Source organism: Rattus norvegicus, chromosome 8, assembly GCF_021556685.1.
Source record: "Rattus norvegicus strain SHRSP/BbbUtx chromosome 8, alternate assembly SHRSP_T2T, whole genome shotgun sequence".
In the NCBI taxonomy this organism is placed as follows: Eukaryota; Metazoa; Chordata; class Mammalia; order Rodentia; family Muridae; genus Rattus; species Rattus norvegicus.
In genome coordinates this window covers 53,082,157-53,109,580 of record NC_141541.1, presented here as the reverse complement: position 1 = coordinate 53,109,580, position 27,424 = coordinate 53,082,157, and the positions used below count along the sequence as shown (strand labels likewise).

General features: G+C 46.9%; 1 protein-coding gene across 1 annotated transcript in view; it reads right to left on the bottom strand.

Moving 5' to 3' along the window:
- The window catches only part of Jaml (junction adhesion molecule like), a 31,758-nt gene extending 8,311 nt beyond the window's left edge, over positions 1 to 23,447 (bottom strand). The window contains 8 exon segments of the mRNA NM_001429668.1: positions 960 to 1,110; positions 4,115 to 4,346; positions 8,454 to 8,566; positions 13,398 to 13,623; positions 14,850 to 15,013; positions 18,024 to 18,086; positions 19,371 to 19,470; positions 23,369 to 23,447. Of these exon segments, the coding sequence (NP_001416597.1) occupies positions 960 to 1,110; positions 4,115 to 4,346; positions 8,454 to 8,566; positions 13,398 to 13,623; positions 14,850 to 15,013; positions 18,024 to 18,066 (929 nt within the window). The 5' untranslated portion in view covers positions 18,067 to 18,086; positions 19,371 to 19,470; positions 23,369 to 23,447.
- Between the last annotated feature and the right edge of the window lie 3,977 nt (positions 23,448 to 27,424).

Here is a 27,424-nt window from a genome sequence, read left to right as displayed (position 1 = left end):
CTGGGTCTTTTGCTCAAAGGCATTAATGTCTAGAGAGATGACCCTTAGAGGGGCTAAGCAGGTTCAAAGCTAAATCAGACAGTTCTGAGAGTAGGGAGTATACCTTAGCAGGCACAATTGCTTTCTTTAGAATGTACACTCCCCTGGAAAAACTCACTCATTAGGGTATCAGTGCTGTGAGGCTAGAGGTGCTGTGACTTGGCAGAAGAAAGTTTGTCTAGAGTGTGCAAGACACGGGGTTCAATCCCCAGCACAGGAGGGGAAAGCCAGTAATCCTTGGTCTTCATGACGTCTTCCCCACTGCTGTGATTTCAACTGGAACATTAACTTAAGCCATCAACATATTTCATTAATATTCTGTAAACCGAAGAGCTGCCAATAATCAGTAAAATTCTAGCATCTGTGCCCTGGCGTTTGGACATTTCCAAGAGTCTGGGAGAGCTAGTGATGAAATTCAGTTAAATAACAACACATTTCAAGCCAGGCATGATAGTACACATTTGCAATTCCAGCAAGTGAGAGAGTGAGGTAGGAGGATCATAAGTTCGAAGCCAGCCTGGGGTACATAGGGATTTCCTGTCTCATTCTCCTCCCCAATTAACAACTCCTACGAAGTCCCTAAATACGGCCGCACCTTGTGCACGAGGTCGATATGTGAATTGTTAAGCCTACATTTATGAGGGAGTTGATAAACCCTGTATAACAGCAAGGAGAATGAGCGTAGTGACAGCGCCCAAGCCTTTCTGAAGGGTGGTACAAAGGGCACAGAGCCACCCACAACGGCATCATTGTATATAACCACCAATGTAACAAACATCACAGGGCGCCGGCATCCTCTTCCACTTTGGATTAGGTAAGATCAGGCTCAGGTAGGATGATCTGGCTACTCTTCCATTTTCTTTACAGGCAGTGCACACACTCAGCCTCCTAACTGAAGGGGGTGGGGGATGGGCATGTACCTCTTATTCCACTTGGTTTTCTTCACAATTAATATCAAAACTGGAAGCAGCAAGAGGGTGGCACAGACGATCCCCACAATGATCACCAGCTGGTTCCCATCCAGGATCCCCTGCTGTTGCCCAGCAGTTTCAGTAGTTGTTGAAATTGACCCTTGGGAAAGGGAGAGAGCATTAAGAGGGTCTCAGGGTTCTAGAAAGGAGCAGAGAGCCCCACTACCTTATGGTAAACAGCAGCAGCCAGGTCAGGAAGCAGAGGGATAGCACCAGGCTGCATCCTGTATTAGGATACTGGGACACCATCCCCATTTGACTGAGAACCAGCCCAACCCCTTTGCTTAGCCCTAATGTGCAGGTTAAAGTTGACAGGAGAAACGGCTGCCTTCACCTATGCTAAAGGACCCTTTACATCACTAACTCTATGTTAGAATTTGGTTTACCAAACGACTAGAAAGAACAAGCATTTCCAAGACCACTGACATTTTCACAGGCAAATAACTGTTTCAGAAAGAGCATATGCTATAATACCCAGCTGTACAGTCACAACACTAAAAAACGGCTTCAGAGTATTCTACCAGTATAGCCCCTTCACTCAGCTCATCTGTTTGTTCTAAAGACATATATCAGCATTTCTTTGGTCCCAGGGGACCCCTAGGCATAGAAGATGCCTACAAAGACGACCAGCGCCCACTTCCTGTCTTCGAGGAGGGAGACAAACACGAAACCAGAAATCTACAAGCTTCACCATGCATGACAACAGGCGTCTGTATGGGAAACAGAGGTGCATAGAGGAAGGGGTGCTTGGTTCTGTGCAGAGAGCGGGAAGAGACATTTGCCAGCAAGCGTTAAATTTGAATGTGAATTTAAAAAGGAACATTCAGTTTGTTGGGCTGTTGATAACATGGAGAAAGGAGAGAGGGCATCATGCATAGGGCTTGGTGGCCCCGACAGAGTGTTTTGAGGGAGTGGAAGCAGTTCAACAGGCTCTATTCAAAGGCTGAAGCTGAGAATGCGGTAGGAACTGGAGAAGCAATGGGGTCCAAGTGGGGAAGGAGTTTCATCACCTCAGCATAGAGTGTGTCTTTTTTTCCCCTACAGGTCACAGAGAAGTCTATTGGAGCGGTGGAATGCAATGTTCTGCCTTGTGACGTAGATAGATGGCCCTGGCTAAGAATGACAGCAGGGACTGATTTAAGGGTAGTCTAATAGAGAAGACGACCAAGACTAAGGTTGCTGGAAGGAAGGGGGCCTCAAAATCAGCAACAGAAATGACAGGACGTACTCATCTGTTAGATTTGGAAGGGAACAGATCAAGGGCCACTCCATGGCATCCACTGCATAACCACACCCATGATGGTGGCATTAACCAATGCTGAGGACAGGGGATGAGGGAGAGGCATGCATATCTGAAGGATCTGTGGAAACTAGTAGAGATGAAATGTAAACATGCTTACAACCCCTACCAACCCCAAACCCAGCCCTTATCTCCCTCTTCCCTATGCCCTCATCCTTGGATTGAAGATATTCATGGGGAAGAACTGTCATCTGCCCCAGGATGATGTATGGAGACAAGATGCGGTGTAGCCATGTCTGTGGGTGGGGCTGCCTCAGAAGGAGGTGAGCCACCATGCCCACCTTGGTGTGTTTTCTCTGTGGAGTGAAAGGCTGGCCTGTGAGAACAGAACACATATAGGAACAAAGAAATTAGCCACAATCTAGAGGTAATCTTTAGTGTACAGGAGGCTTTGTATCTGTTATAAATAATTGGCATTTTTTAATATGGCATTTTTCTATAAGGAGCTCAGGCATCCACAGATTTTGGCATTTGCAATGGAGGAGAAAGTCCCAGAACCAAATTTCTTCAGATATCAGGAGACCCATATGGCTGTTTATAAACATTTGGACCCATCTAATCGTTTCCAGTACAGAACGTAGGTTAAACACAGTGTCTAATATCACTGAGGTGAGGAAGGCTGAGGACAGATGATCTGCATGCCACTGCTGACATAAACTAGAGTGGGCTGGGCAATCTGAGTGAAAACAGAACTGGAGGGTGAGAGTTGATGTGGGGCACTGGCAGAAGAAGGAACTGAGTTGGGCAAGACTGAATGAGAAAGGGAGAAAGTGCAGGGTCAAAGAGCCAAGCCTGGAGGATCCCAGATGACGGTGATGGGGTGGATGATGCCTAAGCACAGGGATTAGCGGCACCCGGGGCAGGAAGGAACTCATCTGCCTCGGGACGGTGGGCAGAGACAAGAATGGGGTATAGAGATGTCTACAGGTGGGGCTGCCTCAGAAGGAGGTGAGCCCCATCTTGGTGCGCTTTCTCTGTGGAGTGGAAAGAAGGCAGATTTGCCAGAACAGAACACACATAGGAGTGAAGAAATAACTTGAAGAAACCCATCTGTCCTGCTTCCTGCTTCAGGGGCCATTTGTCACTGACAAGAAGGTGTCTCAGACCTGAGCCCTGAACCACCTCCCTTTCTGTCATCTCCCCCCCCCACCCTGAGCTGACCACAGCCAGCTTCTTCAGGCCCCAGTGAGAGGGAAAGTCTGCAGCCCACATCCTGACTGCTAACACAGTTAAGATTTAACTTTAGCCTCGCACAACCTGCCTCAGTCAGAACAATGACATCTTACTTCTCCTTGGTGTGCACTGTGTGTCAGAGCGTAAGCCCTTCCATCAGAAACCCCTCTGTTTCTCCTGCTGGAACATTCCTATTTTTCTCTCTGTCGCTTGCTGCCTCTCACAGCTTAGCATTAGTCTCCCTCCGCGTGGATGTGCAACTCCCTCAAAGCCAAGCAAACATGATTTGGGATCTCCACTCCGCGCCAAGCTCCCATGTCCTTACAACAGTGGGCTGCGCTGGCCATGAGTGGGGTTTGGCAAAGGCGTGGTGCTCATTATAGGTTAGCTCATTGTATGTTAAGTCTCCTATCCAGGCCTAACAGCAGGCAGAAACAGAGCAAGGAGAGCCCAGGCATCTGGTGAGCCAGGGTGATGGAGGCTCACTCTCAGGGTTGTGAAAGTCCGAGGCCAGCCCCTGGAAGCAGTGCCTCCCTCCACTGCGCATGCCTGGGGCCTCCCTCTCTCATTCCAGATACAACCCTGCTGTCCTGCGTGGCCCCTCAGCCCTCTTCACCGAAATATTACTTACTTGGAGATTCATCCTGGATCACATGCAGCACAATGGTTTTCCTGGACTCCAGCTTCCCCAGGTAGATGCTGCAAGTGTAGACTCCTTGGTCAGACTTCTTCACTGTTTGAAGCATGATAGAGCCATCGTTGCGGGAGATGTCACCTGTCAGCTCTACACGGTTGCGGAAGCGACCCTGGCCCTGGAAGGTCCCACTATGCATGTTGAAGTCATAGGACAAGACAATCTCCTCCTACAAGGAAGGGTCAAAAACATGAGACCGGGACAATCTCCTCCTACAAGGAAGGGTCAAAAGCATGAGACCGGGGGAGGACTGTGGAGGAGTTGACAAGGCTCTGCCACGCAAGGGCAGGACGAGTGTTAGATAACACAAAGTCATGTTTGTTGAAGTTTGGCCCTGGTTCTTTCTCCCAGCCCCATGCTCCCAGAAATAAGGCTCAGACTCAAAATATATTTACAAATACCTTGGCCATATAGCTAGGCTTTTCTCTGACTGGATATAACTTAAAGTATCCCATTTATTCTAGCCTACATTCTGCTACGTGGCTAGTTACCTGTGCTCACATCTTCCTGGCTACTCTCCCACCTGGCTCTATCCCAGAATCCTTCCTCTCTCTAGATGTCCAACCTCCCATTTCCTGTGTAAGCCATAGGCCATAGGCCTTTTAATCAACAGGTGACGTATCCATACAATACAAAAGATATTCTTGCTACACATGTTCATACGTATAACACGTGTGGGCTGGTGAGCACAACACCAAACCACGAACATGTGTTTCATCAGAAGAGGAGGGTTTTAAAGAGGTCAGGGGCTCCAGCCTGTAATCCTGGCTACTTGGGAGGCTGAGGCAGGAGGATAGCAAATTCATGTGAGTAATTTAACCAGACTCTCTCTCAGAATTAGGAGTGAAAAGAGGGCTAGGGTTCTGATTCTGAAACAGAGTGCTTGCCAGCTATATGTGAAATCCTGAGTTCAAACCCCTACACCAAAGCTAAAGACAGGAGAGTGACAGAGGAAGAGAAAGAGACAGATAGAGTCAGAGACCAGGAGACAGAGAGAAAGAGAACATAGAGTAAAATTAATTTACTCTTTACTCTTCCAAAGAGGAAAAGAAAAAAGACAAAAGTATACTTCATTGTGTAGAGCTTGCAGTTGGATTTTTAGCAGGCACATAAAGCATGTCTAGAATTGACTCTTGCCCCCCAAACCAGTTCCTTCCAGTCCTTCCATTTTGGCAAGTGGCAATGTCTTCTTCCAGGTACTCAGGATAAAGGTCTTAGGGTTATCTTTAACTCCTCTTTCTTGAGCAACTTGCCTCTAACTCCCCAGATAATCCTGTGTCCCCCTACCCTCAAAATACATCCCCAACCCCCGCCGCCCTGTCTCAGCTCCCTACTGCTGCTCTGCCAGGCCCATGATACCTCCTCTGTACCAGGAGCAACTCTCCAGCAAAGCTCCCTCACCTGTTTCCCAGTTCACCCTTCCCCACACACAAGCCTAAGATTCAGCTGCTCCTCTGCTCTAAACCTTTCCCGGCCCCTCATTCTCCAAGAGGCCCTTCCCTGGTTCCTGTTCCTCTCTCACGTCTCTCTTCAATCCCATTACTAGATTTAGTTACACAGATGCCCAGCTCCTTCCTGAAAGGTGGTCTCCATGAGTACTGTTCTCGCTACTCCTGTAACTAGAAGCCTCCGGTTCCCTTTCCTCACTTTCCTCAGATCACTATGTAAATGCCACTTCATGAGGCTTCCCTGTCTATGTAGACCAAGAGCTTAGTGGTTCTTCGGAGCTCTTTATTATTATTGCTTTAGACACTCACCTCATCGTTGCTTCCCTATGAACAATCCTCCACCTCTACCGTAACTGTCCCATCAAAACAGGGTCTTTACATAAATGGACGTTGAGGTGTTTTATAAAGGCATGTGGATATTTAGCGATGGTGGCTGTGGTAGAGATAGTGGTAAGGATTGAAACCAGGGCCTCAAGCATACAAGGCAAATGCCCTTTCTACCAGTGAGCTACCTCTCTCACACTAGGTTTTTGTTGTTGTTGTTTTTGGGGGGCGTTGTTTTTGTTTTTATTCATAAAGAAAGAAAAAAAGGAAAGAAAAGCCTTTGAGTAAAGGTAATGAATTGTAGAAAAAAAACTACAAATGGAGAGACTTGACCCCAACTCCTCTTTCTGTAGTGAGTCATTTGATGGGTGGCATACAAGTGCAGGACAATGGGGACTGGAGAGATGGATTCAGTGTAGAGGTCTGGGCAATCCAAGGCTTTCTCTGAGGCTCAGATGTGTGGAGAAGGAACATAGTTCCTTCTATAAAACCAGGAACATGCTTGCCAGAGCCTTTAATGGCCTGGGGCTAAGGCACTGGGGGACCTGTGGCTTCAGATCCTCAGAACACAATTCTTCCCACCCTTAGGGGCTACCGTTATTAGACTCGAGGCTGCTGTGTGTTCAAACTGCCATGTTCTTGAGACATTGCCTTTGTTCCCCTTGTGCAACACTGCCTGATTAGCTTCTGGCTGAGTGCACCCCATTGTACGATCGTTTCTGCTGACTCTGTCCCATTTCTCCCCTAAAAATACAGTGTACGGTGCTGGTTTGGTTTGGTTTTTTGTTATTTTGGTGCTTGTTTGTTTCTTTGGACTTTGAAGACAGGATTTCTCTGTGTAGCTGTGGCTGTCCTGGAACTAGCTCTGTAAGCCAGACTATCCTCAAACTCAGAGATCTGCCTGCCCATGCCTCCCAAGTAGTGGGATTAAAGGCCTGTGCCACCACTGCCCAGCTTGGTGCAATGCTTCTTTAAAAACTTGCTTGTGCGAGCTATCCGCTTGTGCAAGACTTCCTGGTGCTGAGCTTTCTTTTCTCTTTACCTTCTCAGCTCAAGGCCAACTCCCACTCAGGACCCTGCCAAGAAAGAACTCCTCCCTGCTGATCCAGGTCAGCTCAGCAGTTAACAGTACTTGTTCTCACAGAGGACCCAGGGTCAGTTCCCAGCAGTCACAGTGTGGCTCGAGGCCATTTGTACTCTAGTTCCAGGAAATGTGATAGGCTCTCTCCACCTCCATGGACAACAGGCATGCACATGTGTGTGTGTGTGTGTGTGTGTGTGTGTGTGTGTGTGTGTGTGTGTGTGTGTGAGAGAGAGAGAGAGAGAGAGAGAGAGAGAGAGAGAGAGTAAATAAATAAAGATGGAAATGCAGAACAGGCTCTTAGGAGTGAGCTTGGGGCTACCTCCCTATCATTCATTCCCCACCCTCTGCCACCACGCTGCCCTTTCTTATCCCCGAGGATAGCATTCAAGAGTCAGGTACCTGCAAATGACTTTGTTAGTGAGTTTACCTGGAATACGTTTTAATTTATAAACTTTGCACTTTAACTTTTACCATCAATAGGTCAACGAGGATTTCGCTCACGACGCATGCTTATTACATTTCTTTACTGGGGGGCAGTCGCACGGTGTGAATGTAAAATGTCAGAGGACAACCTGTAGACCCTGTTCTCTCCTTCTACTGTATGGGACATGGGGACTGAACTCAGGTCATCAAGCTTGGCAGCGAATACCATTACCTGTTGGGCCATCTCACCAGCCTTCCTTGTATATTTTGAGCCCTAAAGCTATCACCATGTCTTGGTTGAGATCTGTTAGTCCAGTGAACTAACTTGCCATTACTTTACAACTCCCATAAATTATCCCTCCCTCTGACTCCCAGGGAGCTACCAATCCCAAGCCCTGGAAAGTTCACGAAGGTGGAGAAAATTCTCTCCATCACACAAAATGAGTAGTGGAGCCCCAGGCAAAGCTTACACGAATAGCACACATTAGGCACGTTAGGATAAGAACGTGAGTGTGCTCTTATGCCTAGCTCATTGCTTTCCTGAGTAGGCCACAACAATCGCTCCCCTTTGACAAGAATGGCACAAAGAGAAGGAGGTAAACGGTATCTCAAATGCATTGGCCACACCATGTACAAAGTGCTTATGTCCAACTGACACTGAATCTTGGAAATGTTACAAGTTAAGCAATTGTCTATCTCCTCTCCCCACCTCCTCCTTCCCCTCTCCCTCCCATGTCTCCTCCTCTCTTCATTTTTCTCCTCTTTCCCCTCTCCGTCCTCCTCCCATCCTCTTCCTTAGTCCCTTTCCTCACTCCTCTTTCTCTTCATATTTCCCACCAAGAAGTCAAAGTTGCCTAGCGAAACGGAAAGCAAATCTAACAAACTCCAATGCCCAGGTTTGTGTCACCCCACCCCATGGCGCTGAAAGCTGATCCTCCTCTCCCCACTCTGCTTTCAGCCAGGGGCTTCTAGTACAGTGAGGCTTCCTTCTCCTTACCTGGGCATGCTTTCCTGAAGAAAACATCCAGTTCACTCTGGTCACCCGTCTCTCTTCTGTACTCCGGAAAAAACATCCCATCTGAATTGGATCACCTACATGGACTCTGAGCTCTGGGAACAGAATGGTAAACTGAGTTAGACTTAGAGTATAAGCAAATAGACTTTCTGGACAATCAAGTCTGGGGGCTGTGGAGACGATTCGGTGGGTAAGAATGCTTATTCCGCAAGCCAAAGGACCTGCGTTCCAATCGCTAGTCAGGCATGGTTGCTCATCGCCTTGGAACCCAGCATTCAGGAACCCAGACAGATGGACCTGAGAGCTCACTAGTCAGCCATACTAGCAAAAATGGTGGTGCTGCAGTTAAGTGAGAGATCCTCTCTCAAAGCAAAATGGTAGGAAGAGATGGAAGAGGGCGAATGCAGCTGTGCCTTGTGTATATGCAGCACACACGCACACACACACACAGAGGCACGCACGCACGCGCACGCACTAATGCACACATGCACACACGCACACAAATAATAAAGTTTAGCTAAGGATTCTCAACAGCAAAATGTCCCTGTCACCAAACATGTGAATAAAACATCCAAGAGTCGGGATTGGGGATTGAGCTCAGTGGTAGAGTGCTTGCCTAGCAAGCGCAAGGCCCTGGGTTCGGCCCCCAGCTCCAAAAAAAAGAAAAGAAAAAAAAATATCCAAGAGTCTTTTTCTTCTCTCAAAGCAACCTGGTGTCCCAGCATAAGAAAATGGCTCACCCCCTCCCCCACAGTCACCACGCCTGAGGCTCCTGTTGCTTTTACACTCCAGTAGACTCTTTCTGCTTGCCTTTAACTCCTCTCTCTTTCCCCTTTTCCAGAATTCCTCTCATATGTGAAGTTTGCAGTAAGCACAGAAAAAGCCCCGCCTTTCTGCTCATGGACATAGAGACCCAGGTTGGCACAGCACAAACAGGAAGCGGCGAGTTCGAAAACTCATTCTCATATTTAACTCGCTTGTTCTTCTAACTGGGGGTGTGTGGGGGGATGAATCATGGACAACTTTCTTCAACCTCTTGTACTCCTTTTACGAGTTATTTTGGGACTGGCTTGAGATTTAGTTCTGGCTTCCACATGGATCATGAGACTCCTTGCAAATTAGGCCAAGGAAGTAGCCAGCTCCCCCCCCACCCCCACCCCCCTCTTGACTTCTTTCTGTTTCATCAGCCCTCTCCAGAGCCCTACCTCCCCATCTGACCCCAGTCCCCACTTCCACTGGGTTGTGCAAGCAGCTGACCCTGCCATATTCTCTCTGAGCAAGCCATTCTAAGAGGTCCCTGAAAAGAAAGCAAGCAGAATATTGCTAACTTTTCCACACTGCCTTACACAAAGCAACCAGGAGATCAACTAAGAAAGCAAAGGCAGGATGGCACACAGGAGGCACGAACCCGAGTCTTAAGTAGACAGAGTTCTTTCCAAAGGGCGCTACACCAAGGTCCCGAGAGAAGAAATGCAGGCATAAGCAGACTTCTCATCCAAGTTGCCTCCCTGGGAGAACATGAACTTCCCACCCAGCAAGAGAGCTACACAGTGGGAAGAAAGCAAAAGAAAATAATATGAACTTAAACTCAGTGGAGGGCCTGCTATAGGAAGTGAAAAGCCACTCCAAAAGGCATGAGTAGAGAAGGAACTCCCTCTCAATTATACGAGCACATTAAGAACTGAACACTTGTGTTTTAAATCAGTAACAACAGTTGAACTTTCTGAGTCTTTCTAACACATTGAGCCTGTGCCAGACCCCTTACACGCTGCATAGCAATTACTCATTATAACATGCATGCTCAGTCCCCATGATTTGAGCCCATTCAGTGTTCCTTATATGCTAAGGACATGCTCGACCACAGAACTGTGTCTCCCAGCTGAAGAAGTTACAATGTTTCTAGGTTCTCCCAGTATTGCTCTCCCCTTTACAGGGAAGAAGAGTGAAGGGGCCCAAAGCTACATGGACCATGAAAAGGAAAGTCAGACCTCAAACCTGAATTCAAGAGGAAACAAAACACGGGCTTTCTGGTGCACTGTACTCTATCATCCCATCATTCAAGTGGGAGGAGGCCTAGGCCTAGAGCAAAAGGACTGGAACCTGTGGGCGCTTTCACTAAAATGTCTAAGAACTATGGACCAGCATTGGAGTAGTAGGAGGATTGTAAACCGGAGGGCACACTTTGCAAGGAAAGATCACAGATGACTATACACATGGGGTTTCCACACAGACAGAGACAGCTTTATAAACAAGTGGACCACCATTAGGAAAACCATTAGGGCTGAGCTCTAACTGTTCCTGTTTTGACTGAAGGGGGAAGAAATATGGGTTGCCTCAACAGCGATTAAAGGAACACCTGACCACCCCAGTGTGGTCCTAGCTGGTTTCCCTGGCTTCTTCGGCTCTTGACACTGGCCCCTATCAGCCTTATTTATATCCACTAAACTGGAAAGGGCTGCACTTTGTGAAGGGTGTAGGGGCGGCATCGAAGAACAGAGGTAGGGAAGGGATACACAGGAGAATCTTGGGGTAAAGCTAACATCTGGCTTCCTCCCTTTTCCTGAAGGACCACAGCTTTGGAATTAAGCAACAACAACAAAAAAAAATGTAGGAAAAATGTTGGGAGGTGCCAGAGGCCGTCTCCTATGGTTCACTCTCACAAACTGGACTCCCACCAGGGGCACTAGTTTGAAAATATCACCCATTACCCTAATGTGTATTGATTGCCCACACTCTGCCAAGTACTGTGCCAAAGGCCTGTCAGAGACGGAGCAAGGAAGACACAGCTCCAGGGCTGTGACTACCACCAGGAAAGAGAAAGGTGAGGTGCTAGTGGGCTTGTTAGGAGTTCCCTAGCTAAGGACCGAAGCCAGCAAGGGACAGTAGAGACCCCAGATTATGACCCTTTACTCTCAGGCAAGCAGCCCTGAGACCGTCCACTAATCCTCTACACCATGCTTATTAAAGGTGGTATTTGCATGTGAATGCAGGTGTCCAAAGAGGCCAAAGGGGTTGGATCCTCTAGGACCTAGAGTTAAAGGGAGGGAACCAAACTCCAGTCCTCTGCAAGAACAGTCTGGGCTCTCAACCACTGAACCATCCAGCCCCTGTCCCACACTCTTTTTTTCAAATTGGAAACATTAATTTCCCTTTCTCTTGGTTCCTCTCAGGTCCTCCTCACACCTGTACACACCCCACTTCCTGTTCTCTTTTTCCCTCTCTAAAAAAAAAAAGACAAAGACAAGGCAACAAAAACTATAAACACAACCCACAGAAAACAAACCCTACAAAAGCACAAAAATGAAAGGCAAAATGAACAAGCAAAAGATGGATAAAACAACAAAAAAAATTAAGCAAAAGTCTACAAAAATACTATTGGGGTGGGGGGAGAGAGAGTGTTGATCTAATAGGCATGGGTTCTGCCCCGAGGAGTGGCTGATATATCCAATAAGACTCCATTGAAGAAAACTGACTTTTCCTTTGCCCATGGGTATCAATTGAAACAGGTTCTTGGTTAGGAGTGGGAGCCCCATGACAACATTCCCTCCCTTGAACCTGTACAGGTTCTGTGTATGCCGCCAGTCTATGTGAGTTCATAAATGTGTCAGTTCTGCTGTGTCTGGAAGGTACTGTTTGCTTGGTGTCATGCATCCCGTCTGGCTCTTACACATCAGTCTTCCACAGGGTTTCCTGAGCCTTGAGAGGAGGGCTTGGATGATGGCACCCCTTCAGGGACCCAGTGCTCCAAAGTCTCTCACTCTCTAAACATTTTCCAGCTGAGCCTTTCTGTGTTGGCCCCCACTATCCCGCACTCCTAAAGAAGGAACTGTATTGATTTCCTTCTGTTTTGTGAGACAGGCTAGGCTCACATTTTCTCTGAGGGAGGCAGGTTTTGAACTCCTGAATTCTTCAATCTCTCAAGTGCTGGGATCACATACATGTTCTACCACACTTGGCTAAGAATGACATAGATAGTTTTGTGGGTTTCCAATAGTTTTTCACTTACATATTTTACTTGGAAATGTTTATATGGATACAGCAAACAAAGCCTAGATGCCCTGGGTGTGATTAAGTTGGATATCGTTAGTCTATTAGAAAAGAGATGAGTGGAAATTGCTTGCGTGGCAAAAGAGTCCAGAACATTTCTGCAGCATGCAGCTTCGTGTGCTGCCATCTTTAGTTCAGTCTAAGTGAACTAAGAAGTCTAAGAGTGTCACTGTCTCAGGGTTGGAAAGTTGGCTCAGTGGTTAAGAGCACTTGTTGTCCTTTTAAAGGACTGGGGTTTGATTCCCAGCACCCATGTGGAGGAGAACTACTTCCTCAGGCACCAAGCGTGCATGTAGTGCACAAACAAAGCACTCATTTGAGTAAAATAAATGGAAAAAGAAGAAAGGTGAAAAAGAGGAAGAGGAAGAAAGGGAGGAGAGAGGGAGAAAGAGAGAGAAAGTCACCATCTCTAAGTAAGGAACTGTCTTTACAATTCAATATTTGGTGCCTTCCGTCTCTTGGGAACTTTCCCTCCAGCATCTGGTTGACCCTCCCATCTTTAGAGACCAATCCAACAGCTACCAGTGGTTGCCTTTGAGACTTATTCTTGAGATTTCTCTGGAGTATAATGCCTCTTTGGGTTACAGTCTTGGCTGAGATTCTTGGTCAAAGAGAAGAAAAAACTTTTTATTGTTCATCCTACCACAATTCCAGTCACCTCAGTCCAAACTGTCATTTTCAAATTGTCTAAAAAAACAATACAAGCTTTCCAGGGGCTCTGTGAAGAAAGAGTATGTTCAGACTAATCGTTACCACATACTGAAGGCTCCCCTTAAGGTGAATACTTAGCCTAAAGACTGGCAGTTGGCCAGACCCCATCCCTCTTCCACAAGCAAGCCGCTCCCCTCTGGCCCCTCTTTGAGGTAGGTGTCCTCATACCTTTAGGCTCCTCTGGTAGCACGTGCAGTAACACGAACTTTTTCGACACTGAGCCTTCATTTTTGAGGCGGATTTCACAGGTGTAGATTCCCTCGTCAGCCTTCTGAACATCTTGGAGCAGGAGAGAACCGTCGTTACGTAAGAGGTCCCCCACCAAACGTGAACGGTTCTGGAAGCGCCCCGTGGGCACGCTGAGGCTGGAGTAGTAGTACAGCACGTATTCATTCTGAGAGTAACAGACATTGGAGAAAAACCAAGGAAGGAACAAGACTTAGAAATCTGGATCAGAAAGACCATTATAACAACAGAGTTATCACCATAAAACTGACCAAGTACTTGGCCAATATTAATATTAATAATGATAATGTAACAGGTACCTGTCTAGCTTGTACAAGGCTCTAATTTTCTATACAGACAAATGAAACGTGGTATCCACATTTTCATTCCTTACAACATAAGGAAAGATGAAACACCTTCTTCAGTCTGGGTAGTGGAACTTTTTATAACCATTTCCCGTCTTGTGACAGAGCAGGTGAAATACCACGCAAATGGATGACCTAATTCCTCAGGTATTGTGGCTGGTGTTCCTAGCAGGATGTCTGCCACTCCCCTCAACTCTACCCTCTCCAGCCAGCAATACCAGGAGAGAAGGAGCCATCAGTAGGGATGGTTGCAGGCTGGGAGGTAGAGCCCCGGGGCATTCTTAATTCTGCTTCTGCCATAGCTCTGGCTTCTTTTATAATAGCCAACAAAAACGTAACTCTGAGTGGAGGGGCATTGCAGGGGTAGCAGAGAACTTCTCTGAGCTACAGTGGTGGTCACTGACTTGCAAACATTGGTGGTATTTCATGGCCAGACTCCTTGGGCCATGTCTCACAGGTGGTCTTGACACTCACACATATCCATGGATCTTGTGACGGAGGCTGGAGACAGTTTCCCAGTCAGAGAGCTCATGGGAGTACATCCCCTGCCTGGCTACTAATCCCAACGCTGAGAGCTCATGCAAAGAGGCAAAGGATGTCCCCCCAGAATAGAAGAATGCTCCAAGAATCTATCCTGCCACAAGGAAAGATACTTGTGCACTCCCGCATATGCCTAGCTCAGAGCTCTTCTGTCTAGACTACAGGAACTGCTTCTCACGTCCACCTCTATTGCCCTATAGGGCGGGAGACAACGAAAGCAACTGAGAGAGCTCCCATTGGCCCTGAACCAGTTAAGCACTGGTGCCATTTTGGCCACCATCTTCTTCACAGCTCAAGTGAGACTGAATAATCTACCCTGCTGATGGCTCCCACGCAAGTGGCCAAGCCAAAAGGAGGCTCAGTGATGGCTCCTTCCAAAGCTCTTGCAATGCTACCTCGGAGACTCAAAAGACCGATTCTCCCACACCCATCCCATCCCGATGCCATCAGCCAGAGGCTTGTCTGTGCAATCAGGCTGCCTCTTTCTTACCTCAGCATGCTCCCCTTTCGAGAATACCCAATCTACTTTGTCCACAGGTTTCTCTTCTGTGCTCTGGACAACACATCCCATCAAGGCCGATTCACCCACATGCACTCTCAGCTTAAGGGAGGAAACAGTCAAGTCTGGCAGGCCCTGTGGATAACCTACAGAGACTAAAGGCAAGAAGACGTGTTATTTACAGCAAAACTCAACGTCTATCTCTAGATACTATCCATTTCCCCTCCATCCATGATCCAGCACACTTAGAGCCCCTCAATGAAGCCAGCACAGCAAAGGAGAGCTGTTCTGTTTATCTCCATGCTTCAAGTCTGACGGATCCTGCAAGGTGAGCTTGTTGGTACTGTTGGCCTTACTAGTCCTTCCCCTTTTCTAGAATTCCTTCTCCCTTCCATTCATAAGAAAGGAGGTCCTGAAGTCCCCATCCACTGACTCACTTCTCTCAACTCTGCCTACAGTGTTCTTCCGGTTAAATTAAACAGGAAGTGAGTTCTTGCACGCTCATGAGCTCACTGGTTCCCTATCTGGATGACCCGCTCACCGGTGGCTTTGTTTCCTTCCTCAGTTCCCTTTATTTCATCCCTTCACAAACGCTTCTCTCTACATTTGCTGGCTGAGTCTTTCTACAGTTAAGTGGGCCAGAGCGGAGCATAACTCTCTCTCTTGGAATCTCTCTCACGTTTGTGCTCTCCCAGCCTTGCCATCAGCTCTGGCTTTTAAGAGGCATCCCCCAGGCATGAGTTCCCTCATCCCCATCATCTGCTTGTTGCTCACGGAATTTCAAGAGGTCACTAAGAAAGAAAACCACTGCAAGGTAATTTCTGTCTTCACAAGATGTCCTCTGGCAAAAAAGAACAAAACCTGAGAGACAAATTTAGATGCTGCCCAGTTCGTATTAAAGAGCCAAATGAACACATATGGGAATGAACGGGAAGGGTGCCAGCCTTTTCATCCAAGCTCTCTCTCCTGAGGGAAGAGAGAGAGAGCTTCCTGCCCAACAGCAGGCTCACACAGTAGGGAGGGCGGAAGAGAACATGCGAACTCTCAACCCTTTGGATGGTGTTTTTCAAAGAACTTTAATGAGCTCCAGCAACTATTTGGAATTTTCCTATGAGGAAGGATTAAGTGTGTGTACGTGTGTGTGTGTGTGTGTGTGTGTGTGTGTGTGTGTGTGTCTTCTATGACACCTGGAATTGAGCAAAGGCAGCTCTTTTGTTTATTTCGCTGAGTCAAGGCTCACTGTCTAATAAAGGGACAGTGAGATGGTTACCAAGCCTGATGACCTCAGTTCAATCCCTCAGACCCACAAGGTACAAGAACCACTTCCTGCAAGCTGTTCTCTGACCTCCATACTCTTGCTCCCACATAGATAAGTAAAATAATAAAGAGTTGGGCGGAGTGATGCATGTCTGTGATCCCAACTCTGGAGGCAGAGAAAAGGAGATACTGAGTTCAGAACCAGCCTGGTCTAGATAGTATCTATCAGACCCCAAAGAAACCCAGGACAGAGAGCTAACTGTTGTGCCTATTTAACATGCCGAAGCTCATGCTGTGAGAGCGTGCACACATGTACACACACACACATACACAGAGCACACGCGCACAGCACACACACACAGCACACATGCACATGCACACACAGCACACACACACACAGCACACACACACATATACACACAGCCCACACACACACAGCACACACACACACATACACACACAGCACACACACACACAGCACATACACACATACACACGCACACACACGCCTGCTCTCTCTCAGCATGGCAAGCATCTGTCACAAAGTCCTGGCTCCTCTCAGCACTTCTCACACACCCTACCACAAAACCTCTCCAGTATCTGAGCTTCATTCACTTCCCCCAGCCTCTGATTCCTGTACAACCCAGCCATTTTGGCCACACAATTTCTTTGACCTCTCTTCTATCTCTCAGCCTCTTAGTTCCTCTCTCTCTCTCTCTCTCTCTCTCTCTCTCTCTCTCTCTCTCTCTCTCTTCCTCTCTCCCTCTCTCTCTCTCTCTGTCCTCGGTTAGTGGTTCCTGACCCTGCCTCTTGACCTTCTCTCTTCTCTTCCCCTCTCACCTCTCTCTCCTCTCATGGCCTGCTGTAATCTGCTGGCCATGTTCAGTCTGGACTCTTCCTGGCCTCTGGTTGTACTCTCCCTCATGTCTACAATAGACAACTCCTCAGCCACACCTAGGGGCAGTCTCGTCCTCATTGTCATCCACACAGAAAGACCCTGGCTGCAAATTAAATTCATAAAGAAGAGAGCAAAGCACAAAACCAGTTTCTTCTTCCCATTTTCTGTGGAACAAGAAACAAGAAATTGGCTGAGAAGAGAAAGAACAAAGAAAGAGGCAGAAGTAGGCAGTAAAACTGCCCTGGACACCTGGGCAAGGTCTGGGCAGGAAATTCGTAACCAGGCTACTGAGACAAAGCAGTTTCCCAGGAGGAAGTAAAACTCAGGGGAAGCTGGAAGAACCCAGAAGGCTTGAGCAAGCTTGTTGGAGTGAGGTGCTAGAGAAGGGGGCAAAATTGGGCAAAACAGAGAGTTTTGAAAGAAAACCGGCAAAGAAAACAACTGCAAAATGGGAAACAGTTCCCTGTGTTTAGGAACCATGCAAATAAGAGGCCCTCCATTTCTCTTTAGTAATTTCCCTTCCACAGCTGACACTACCTATGATTGACAGCACCAGTGTCAAGTGTAGGGATGTCATAACGGAACTCTAGAACACCCAGAAAAGACCCAAAGACATTCTGTGCCCAACAAAAGCAGACAAAGGCAGGAAGACTCGACCATCTGCTTCTAAAACAGTGGTTTCACCAGAACCAAGAAGTTCCAGTGCAGGGTTTCCATATCCCACAAATCAAAGAGAATTAAACATACATAAGATAAGATTAACTTTTAACAATGTCTGAAGACTAGGGTTAGTAAGTTGGCTCAGTGGGTAAGGGCGCTTGCCACCAAGCCTGAAGATATGAGTTCAATTCCAGGAAACCACACGAAAGAAGGAAAGGACCGACTTCCGCCCCGTGTCCCTGACATCCACATGTTCCTCCCAACACAGAATAAATCAATAAATGTCAAAAATGCAGATATGAGACCAAGGAGAATTCAAATATTTCCCTTAGTCTCTCGTTTCTACTTACCCAGGACCACTGGGATCACAATCAGTGTCAGGAGGCAAAGCATGATGCTTTCAAGTTTTCAATCTTAAAAGTTAAAAGAAAAAAATCAGAAAATTATATCCAGAGAATAACTGTTAACTGAACTAACAGTGAGTGCCAATGCGGGCCAGGTTCTATCTGGGTCGCCGGCTCGGCACTGACCGTGAGAGATGAAGCCCCAGCACAGCTACATATAGGGAGGGTGGGAAAGAGAAAAGCAAGAATATGCATAAACAAGGCAACATCAGATGCTGAGAAGGGCTACGGCAAAACAAAACCATGTGATGTTTGCAGAGACACGTGGAGTCTGCCTCAGGTTGGCCAGAGGAGACGGTCAGATGAAAGTTGCTTTTCCAAACAAACAAAAAGGCAAATTAGTCAACCCTAGATATTCCTAGTTGCTTCACACATACCAACCACTATGGGATCCGTAGCCTCGACTTTTTACCTGTCCCTCCAGCTCAATTGCAAAGACTGTTCGGTCCGTGTGGGAGAAGAAACAGAGAATGGAAGTTGACTGATGATTGATGGGTTGTATTTACTGGGGTGCTAGAGTTGAAACCTAAGGCGTTACACATGCTAAGCCATCAATCCACTAACAGTTCACAAAGTGGAAACTTTTAAACCTTAAAGGTATTACTTATCAAATTTAAAATACAAAGATACCACATGAAAGTCTTTTGTCGACATTTTTTAGGGCAGGACAGCGTGGGTAGAACTAAAAATTGTGCTGCACATGTAAAAAGCCATTTCTGATGTCTTTGCTATGTCTGTGCTATTAATTTCATGACATCTACCATTCTTGGAAAATGACTCACTGTTCTATAACAAAGTTCCCCCAAATGTTCTTAGCCAAACTGAAGAACCATAACACTAAGAAGTTACAACTCAATCCATCTTGGAGGTCAGACCTACTGCCATAACCATCTCGTCTGTGGCTCCCAAACCTTAACCGCTTGGCCACTAGTATTCTACTCAGAACTGCTAAGAAAGGTCCCTTTTTGTATTAATAGTAGTGGTGCCAGCTGGCTCTGCTAGGACGTCGAGCACTGACAATTTCCCTTCTAAAGCGCAGTTGCCTGGGGTTGGTACAGTCGATGGCTCTGCAGTTAAGTGCGTGTATGTTCTTGCATAGACTGACTTTGCCTTGCAGCCTCATGTCTCCCAGCTCACAACAGCCTGTAACTCTAATCCAGAGACATCTGACCCCGCTGACCTCCGCAGGCACCTGTGCTCATGTGCACATACCCCCACACAAGCCTATACATGATTCTAAAAATAAAACAAAAAAAATACGTGTTTTAATTGGTTGTCAAAAAGATGCCTTACCTGTATTCCAGTCAACAAAAATCCACTTGGAAAATGACAAACTGCCCGAGGAGACTCCTTCCCTGGTGGTCCTTGACTCACTCTACCTTAATGTCCTCACCTATAGCACAGGATAACAGTGGTTAAGGACCAGACATGATCATATCATACAGGTAATGGTGCTTGGAAGAAAGAGGAAGACTCGCTAGACAAGATCCCGTTTTCTAGAACCCAAGAGCCAAACAGAGATCAGCCGGTGACTTTAGAGCTGTCAGGCTCTGAGCATCTGCCTTTATGGGGACAGCAAACTCTCCATCAGAACTAACTAGAAGCCTTGACTACCATTGCAACTGAGTAGACAGTAATGGCATCGCTCCAGCTATTCCAGGAGTCAAATAGAAGTCCCTTGACTGAAAACACAGATCTGATCTGTGCCAACTACCTCGCCCGACACGTACACAGTTGGTGGCCACCACAGGCTTCCCTTGTGGCATGTCTTAACTCTACTGTACTCTATGCAGACATCCGAGATACCTGTCATCTTCCCAGGGATCTACTGAGTCCCCTTCTCTGCTCAGCAAACAGCCCCACCCCCCCACTCCCACCCCCCTCAACTTCCCCCTCAAGGGATTCCCTCAAGAGAGCACCACTTGCTCAGAAGAGCAGTGGCTAATTTGCATGTCTGACACCAACACCAATTGATGTCAGGGCACTCTCAAGGACAGAATCGTGTGTGTCTTATTTATATTTGGGCTCCACCACTGTGCTAAGGGATCTACAAATTGCTGGGAGCATGTCTGATAAATGTTTGTTACCAACAATGTGACCATTACCTTGAAATCAGCTTCAAGGCACCCTTGACACCATTCTACAGGGAAAACAGAAACTTGAAAAGGTCTCACTCACTCGGCCACACCCAGCCTTCTTCAAACCAATTCTAAGAAATGTATGGTGTGTTGGATTAAAAAAATGTGTACCCACTTTTGGCCCTAAATACTCCAATGCACTGATAGAGTTCTGTGTGAACTGGAGAGAAAAGCAATGATTTTTAGCAGAAAGAGCATTGAATTCAAGGGTTTTTTTTTTCTTTTACAAGTTATTTCTCAGGCTCAGCCCTCTGAAATTCAATGTTAACAGCATTTTTCCTCCGTAGTTGATAGGTGATCCCACTAACAAGAATCAATACGAGATAAACAGAGAAGCTGTAATGCCAGGGACTGTGTGTGAGCAGTTTACACACTAACTCGATCACACACAACCATGGGACTGTTTGCAGACAGGAAAAACCGAGGTACAGGTGAATGGTGAGATCTGCCTAAGAATGTTCACGTAGCTGGTTAGCACAGTCTAAATTCAAGCCCAAGCGCTCTGGCTATCTGGATCTTTCAAGCCCAGCCTATGTCATCACGGTTTCTCCACACCCACCAAAGTTGCTGGTGTTTTAGTGTGTGGACTCCCTAGGCTTTATTTGGAGAAGCAAGATTAATATGCTCCCACTGATTGAAAGTTCTTCCAAACCTCGGCTCATACCTCTGTGCCCTGAACTCCCGTTGGCTCCTCTTTCAGATGTCAAGTGAAACATCCTCTCAGGGAATCCTCTTCCCAGCCATCCATCCCAGGACAGGACGCCTAGCCACACACCTTCATGGTGCTACTTATCTCTCCGGCATGTGTCACAGCTAGTAATCATCTATGTGCTGGGTTGCTCATCTGATTAAATATTTGCTCTCCCCAAGGTGATAAGTTCCAAGAGGCTAAGAAGGTGTTTATGTATCACTATAGCTCTGGTATCGGGGTCGGGGGACCAGGAAACCCTCAATTTACAGCTTCTCAAACAAGCTCAGGATGACACCTGGGGAATTTACCAAGAAACCTCTAGTTAGGTTTCAATTTCCTGGGTGGGTGGCAAATATTCAGAAATTTTTTATACACACACACACACACACACACACACACACACACACACACACACCACTTAGTGAGGGCGAATGTGTCATCAGGAAATTCCATTCTGTGATCACCATCCCAGAGCACACCTATGCGAGCTAAGATGGCTACAATGCTGCTAGGTTATGTAATCTTATAGGACTCCTGTCTGTGCATTGTCAACGGAAATGTTATTTAGTACATGACTGCACACACACACACACACACACACACACACTCACAGACACACACGCACAGACAGACACACACACACCACACACACAGAGACACACACACACACTCACAGACACACACGCACAGACAGACACACACACAGACAGACACACACACAGAGACACACACACACACAGACACACACAGACACACACACACACAGAGACACACACACAGACACATACACACCACCACACACACTCACAGACACACACACACATACATACACACACAGACACACACACACCACACACACACACAGAGACACATACACACACACATACCACACACACTCACAGACACACAGACACACACACAGACAGACACAGACACACACACACACTCACAGACACACACACACCACACACACACTCACAGACACACACACAGACACACACACACACAGACAGACACACACATACACACACATACATACACACACAGACACACACACAGACACACATACACACAGAGACACACACACATACACACACACACATACACACACTCACAGACACACAGACACACACACACACAGAGACACACACACAGACACACACACAGAGACACACACACACAGACACACACACAGAGACACACACACACAGAGACACACACAGACACACACACATACATACACACACAGACACACACACACACACCACAGACACATTCAGAATTGCCTTGCTGATGGGCCTGTGAAACTCTCCTCTCTACCCCGCTCCCTTTCTGGATACTGACTTAGCTCAGCAGACACCCTTCCTTCAGGTAATGCCACACAGCCAGTCATTTCCCATGCTGGCTGAGCATCTGACCCAAACCCAAGGCTCCTTCCCAGTAACTCCTGGCAAATCTACCCTATCTGTCTGAGGTTGTGTGCAACCACCAGAAACCCTTTCCTACGATTAACAACGAATGGGAACTTTCCCCCCTGGGTATAATTACAACAGGGGAGAAAAGCTCCAGAAAAGAGACTTGCAACAATGAGAATGTCACACAGAATGTGACAGTGGCCCTCAGAGATGAGAGTATTGCAAGACAATGGAAGAGCAGGGCACTGTCTCCTAGCCAGGTTGCCCCTGGTAATCGCAAAGACTACGGAATCAGACAACTGTGTGGCACTCTTAAGCCTGCCTCTCTCTACTGAGGTGCTAAGTCCTTTCAACTCCCCTGCCCATTCCTGTGCACCTTTGGGCTCTCAGAAATGTCTAAGTTTACGAGTCCTCATGACCACTCTGAGATACAGTGCCCTTGACTTTCCTTCTGGGACCATGTGATATAGATTGGGTAGAAGGGTGCTTCGTGGCTTTTGAAGCCCAGCCTAGGCTACATGCTACTCGGATGGTTCCTTGGGAACCATCCTCCTTTCCCTCCAGACCAGCATCTTCCTAGTGATCATCCGGGCTGCATCTGCCTTTCTGGAGGCTTGTGCTCTGTCAGGGCTGATGAGTGAAGACAATAGTCTAACTCTCCAGGGAACTGCTGCCGCCGTGGTGACTTATCCAGAACACAGAGAAAACAGTGAGGTAAGAGTCCTGCCACAAGCTCAAAACAGTCACGATTCTGCCTCAAGCCATCAGCCACAGGAAAGCTAAAACTGAGCAACCTCGTCTGCGTTGATCGCAAGCAAGGCTTACTTCTCTTTCTGTGAGAACCTTGACACGAAGTACACGGCAGAAACAAAAGCTGCGCCTACTTGCCTACCTCACGGCAGCCCACCTACAGAGACCGGGAATTCCACAGACGTCCTCCTCATCCTGTGGCAATGCCAATTTAACCACCTTTCCTTTGAATGAAAACTAGCCATCTTCTCAGAACAGCTCAAACAATGGCGCACAGCACACAAAGTCACGGCTTACCCAAGATGACAGTGCCCAGGAGAAACAGTGCACCACGATCCCCTGCCGCAGCATCTCCTACAGCAACCAAGGGACTTCTGCCAGCACAGTAGGTCAGGCTCAAAGCAAACCAGATGTGCATGCCTTCTGCGGTGGCTGTGGAAACAGAAACAGGAACTCCCGATCAAAGTTCTCCATTCAGTCATCTAGCTCACCGCTCAATTCGCATCTATATTTTCATTATTTTTAATTAAGTTTTTTTCAATGTTACAAATGGTATTCAATGTATTGTGATGGCCATATTCACCCTCATCACTCTCTCTTAGTCCCAGCTCACCCTGCTGATCCTCTTCCCCACTAGTCCTATGCTTGTGTGTGTGTGTGTGTGTGTGTGTGTGTGTGTGTGTGCTGTGCACGTGTGTGCATAGGGGGTGCATTGTGCGCATGTGTGTGCATGTGTGTGTGCCTGTGTATATGCATGCATGCGTGTGTACATGTGCATGCCTGTGTGGTGTGTGTATGTACGTGCATGTATGCATGATGTGTGTGTGTAGGAGTGATGCCTATGTCCATGTGTTCATGTCCCTGTATGGTGTGTTTCTACACACATGTGTGCATGATGTGTGTATGTGGGGATGATGCTTGTGTGTGTGTACATCTGTGCCTGTCTGTGTGCATATGTATGTGGTATGTGTGTGTATGTATGTATGAGCACCTGTGTATGTGGTATGAGTGTGTCCCTGTGTGTATGTGTGGTGTGTGTGTGTGTGTGTCCCTGTGTGCCTGTGTGCCTGTGTGTGTGCATATATAGGTCTTCTGCAGGTAGCCACAGCTGCTGTGTGGACATGATTACCATGGTCATGTCATAACCAGAAGCAAGGCACTCCTATCTTCTGGCTTTTATATTCTGCCTCCTCTCTGGCAATGTCCTGGCGCCATAGAGGGGTTGACAAAGCTGTCCCACTCACACTGTGTATATTTTTTATTCTAAAAGGAAAGACTTGCAACTCACTGAAGTGAGCCTCACATCCCAGGTCCCTGCAGATCTCACCTCCCTTATGGATTACAAACTCTGCAAGCAAGATCTCAAATGGGCCAGGTCTGGCTGTGTACGCCCAACATCTCAGCACCCAGAAGGCTCAGGCAGAAGGAGCCAGCCTGGATTACACAGTGAGCCCCTATCTAAACAAAAACACAACAACAAAAGATCTTGAGTGGCAAGAGCATGTGCTGAGAAATCAGCGTTATGTAAATAAAGCCCAATTAATTTAAGAAGGATAAAAAGCGCCGGGCTATGTGTCAGGCAGGCAGCTTCATGTTTCTCTTCTCTTACCATACAGATGCAGCCTGGCTAATCAATCACTTTTAGCTGCTTCCAGAGATTCCCTGCCCAGCGCTCCAACCTACCATGTTGCTGCATAGGTTTCCTCAGACTGTGAAGGTTGCCATCATACAGGGAGCAAGTTGTTCTCCTAGCAAACCCTTTGAGTGGCTTGGCCATCTTGGGGAACAACTCAGGACATTCTGACTGCCAGATACCTGTTTTAATCACCACTTCAAATTAAGAGTTCTTATACATACACATGACCCTGGGTCATGCCCATCTTTTGAAATTTGTCGGGGCTGGAGAGATGGCTCAGTGGTTAAGAGCACCGACTGCTCTTCCTGAGGTCCTGAGTTAAAATCCCAGCAACCACATGGTGGCTCACAACCATCTGTAATAAGATCTGATGCCCTCTTCTGGTGTGTCTGAGGACAGCTACAGTGTACTCATATACAATAAAATAAAATCTTTAAAAAAAAAATTTTGTCCTGTCCTGAACACTGTTGAATGTTTTCTTCCCCCAAGGACTACACTGCACAGGCCTCGTGTAAATATTCCCACTGTGGTGTATTTCATGCCACCAGTGTGCTGCTTGGTTCACAAAATTTCTAGAAATGCAATCATCGGCTTCTGCTATGTGAGCTGGTCCCAGCGCGCCACTGGATCTATGCAGGATCTTGCTGGTGTACCGCTCAGACAGTTTTCTCAATGCTGAAAACCACAACACCCCCCCTCATCCCCCTCCCTCTCCCAAGGTACTTCTCATTTTAATGTAGACACCAAAAGGGTAGCCACAAGGTGCAAAGAAGTTTATTAACTACATCGGAGTAAAGATTCCATGAGTCACAATGTCTGTGCACGTAATGTTACAGCTCATACTCTCCTGCAAACAAAAAGTTTAACTTAATTTTAAAAGTCAGTTCGAGACAGCAGTGAGGAGGCCAACACCGGAGTGGGTGCTTCTGGCAGCAAAGTTCTGAGCTGTGCAATTAAATAAGAGCTTTGGTCCACTCCATGGATCGTCTTAGAGTCCTTCTTCAGAACTGGAGCCCAGCAACACAATAGAACATTCTGGGTCAGGATCTGGCCTCCAGGCTTTCTTTTGTTGTCAAGTATACATCTGCAGGCACACACACATGCACACATGTGTGCATGCACGTAAGCAGGATGGGGGAAGGGTGGGCAACTTTTCCTTCTGAAGTCCCAGTAACTGACTCAGGAGCTGCAGACTGCTAAGATGTCGCCCAGTGGCCTGAAGTAACAGGTCACAGAGGGAAAACAAAGTACTTTATAAATTCACATTTTGTAACAGTTTTAAGAGCCCACGGCATAAAACCCAGAAGGTGTTTCATTATATCCATAATGAAAGACTTAAATCCTCTTTCCAGATGATGCTATAATGTGAGGTGGTTTGAGCCCACAGAGCAGCAAAAAGGAAAAAAGAAGTATGAGGATGTCATCTTAGAAGATATTAAAACAGTAAGTCAGACAAACCCTCTATCATACGCTCACTCTTAAAGAAGGGTGGCTCCACAGACGATCTTTTTCCCCCTAGGATCAAAAAGCTACAGCACACACCTTGGCATAGGAAACTGAGGGCAGCCTAAGCCTGGGATATGACCACAAACCCATGGAGCAAATAAAATCACTGACTTACTCCCTTACAAAGAAGGACATGATTGTTCTGCCATTCGCAAGAGAAAGAAGCATTTCAAAGCTGGCTACACAACAATGCATGCAAGCATGCATCAAGCATCCATCGGCCGCCGAACTCACCAATGTCTGAGCTAGACGAAACCTCACAATACGCTAGAAAGAAAGTCTTAAGACACCAAAACTGGTCCCTTGTTTTCATAGAAGGATGGTTTAAACGAGTTCTTGCAATGCCTCTGTCAGAACTGTGAGGCCCACGGCATGGCCCCTCCCAAATGGATCACTCTCTTCAGATCTGCAAATACTCAAATTATTTATTTTAGTGCCTGAATGTCTTCTTTCCTCTGTTGAACCATCAGAAAGGGTCTCGATGGATTGGCCACAGGCAACGACATCTTTAACAAGTAGCCCAAAGAACCCTGGAATCTAACCACCAGAAATACGAAATGCCAGTTACCCCTTTACCTCTTCCGGGGATCAGAACCAAGTAGCCATCACGAATCGGCAGGTAGATTAGCAAGTCTTTCAAGAGTTAATGATCCTAGTTTCAAATGTAAGATCTTCATGGTAACTAGAATCACTTTTATAAGATACGTAGTATTTAACACTGTAATATGGCGGCCTCCCAAGTTACTTTGGGAAGAACCATGAAGAAAACTACCATGTTGAAACAACCAGGGCTGGGGGAGAGGTCATTAGTGACTCTTTCTGGAGAGGGCTGTTTGCACACAAGACAGTCCTTCCGATAAGTCAGGCACATCTTAGCGGTTTACAGAAAACCCAGTATAAAGTAAACTAAGAAATAAGTCACCAGAGGAGAGGAGAGGTGTGGGTTACAAGGCACTGAGGGAAGAAGGGGAGATGTCCTGCACAACCTCACTTCCTCATCTCCAGTACTGAGAGGGCCAGCTTGCAGATACAATGACCACTGCTGGTGCAAGTTAGAACCAGATAAAGTTCTAAACTAGAACACAAGAAAAGTGAAAAGACTCAAAGCAAAAGACTACAAAAAATATTTCCTAAGTTGCCACTGAAAACCTTCTTAAGAGGCATTTCTTGCCTCTGACTTAAAAAACCAAGAAGGAAACCACAAATTAGTC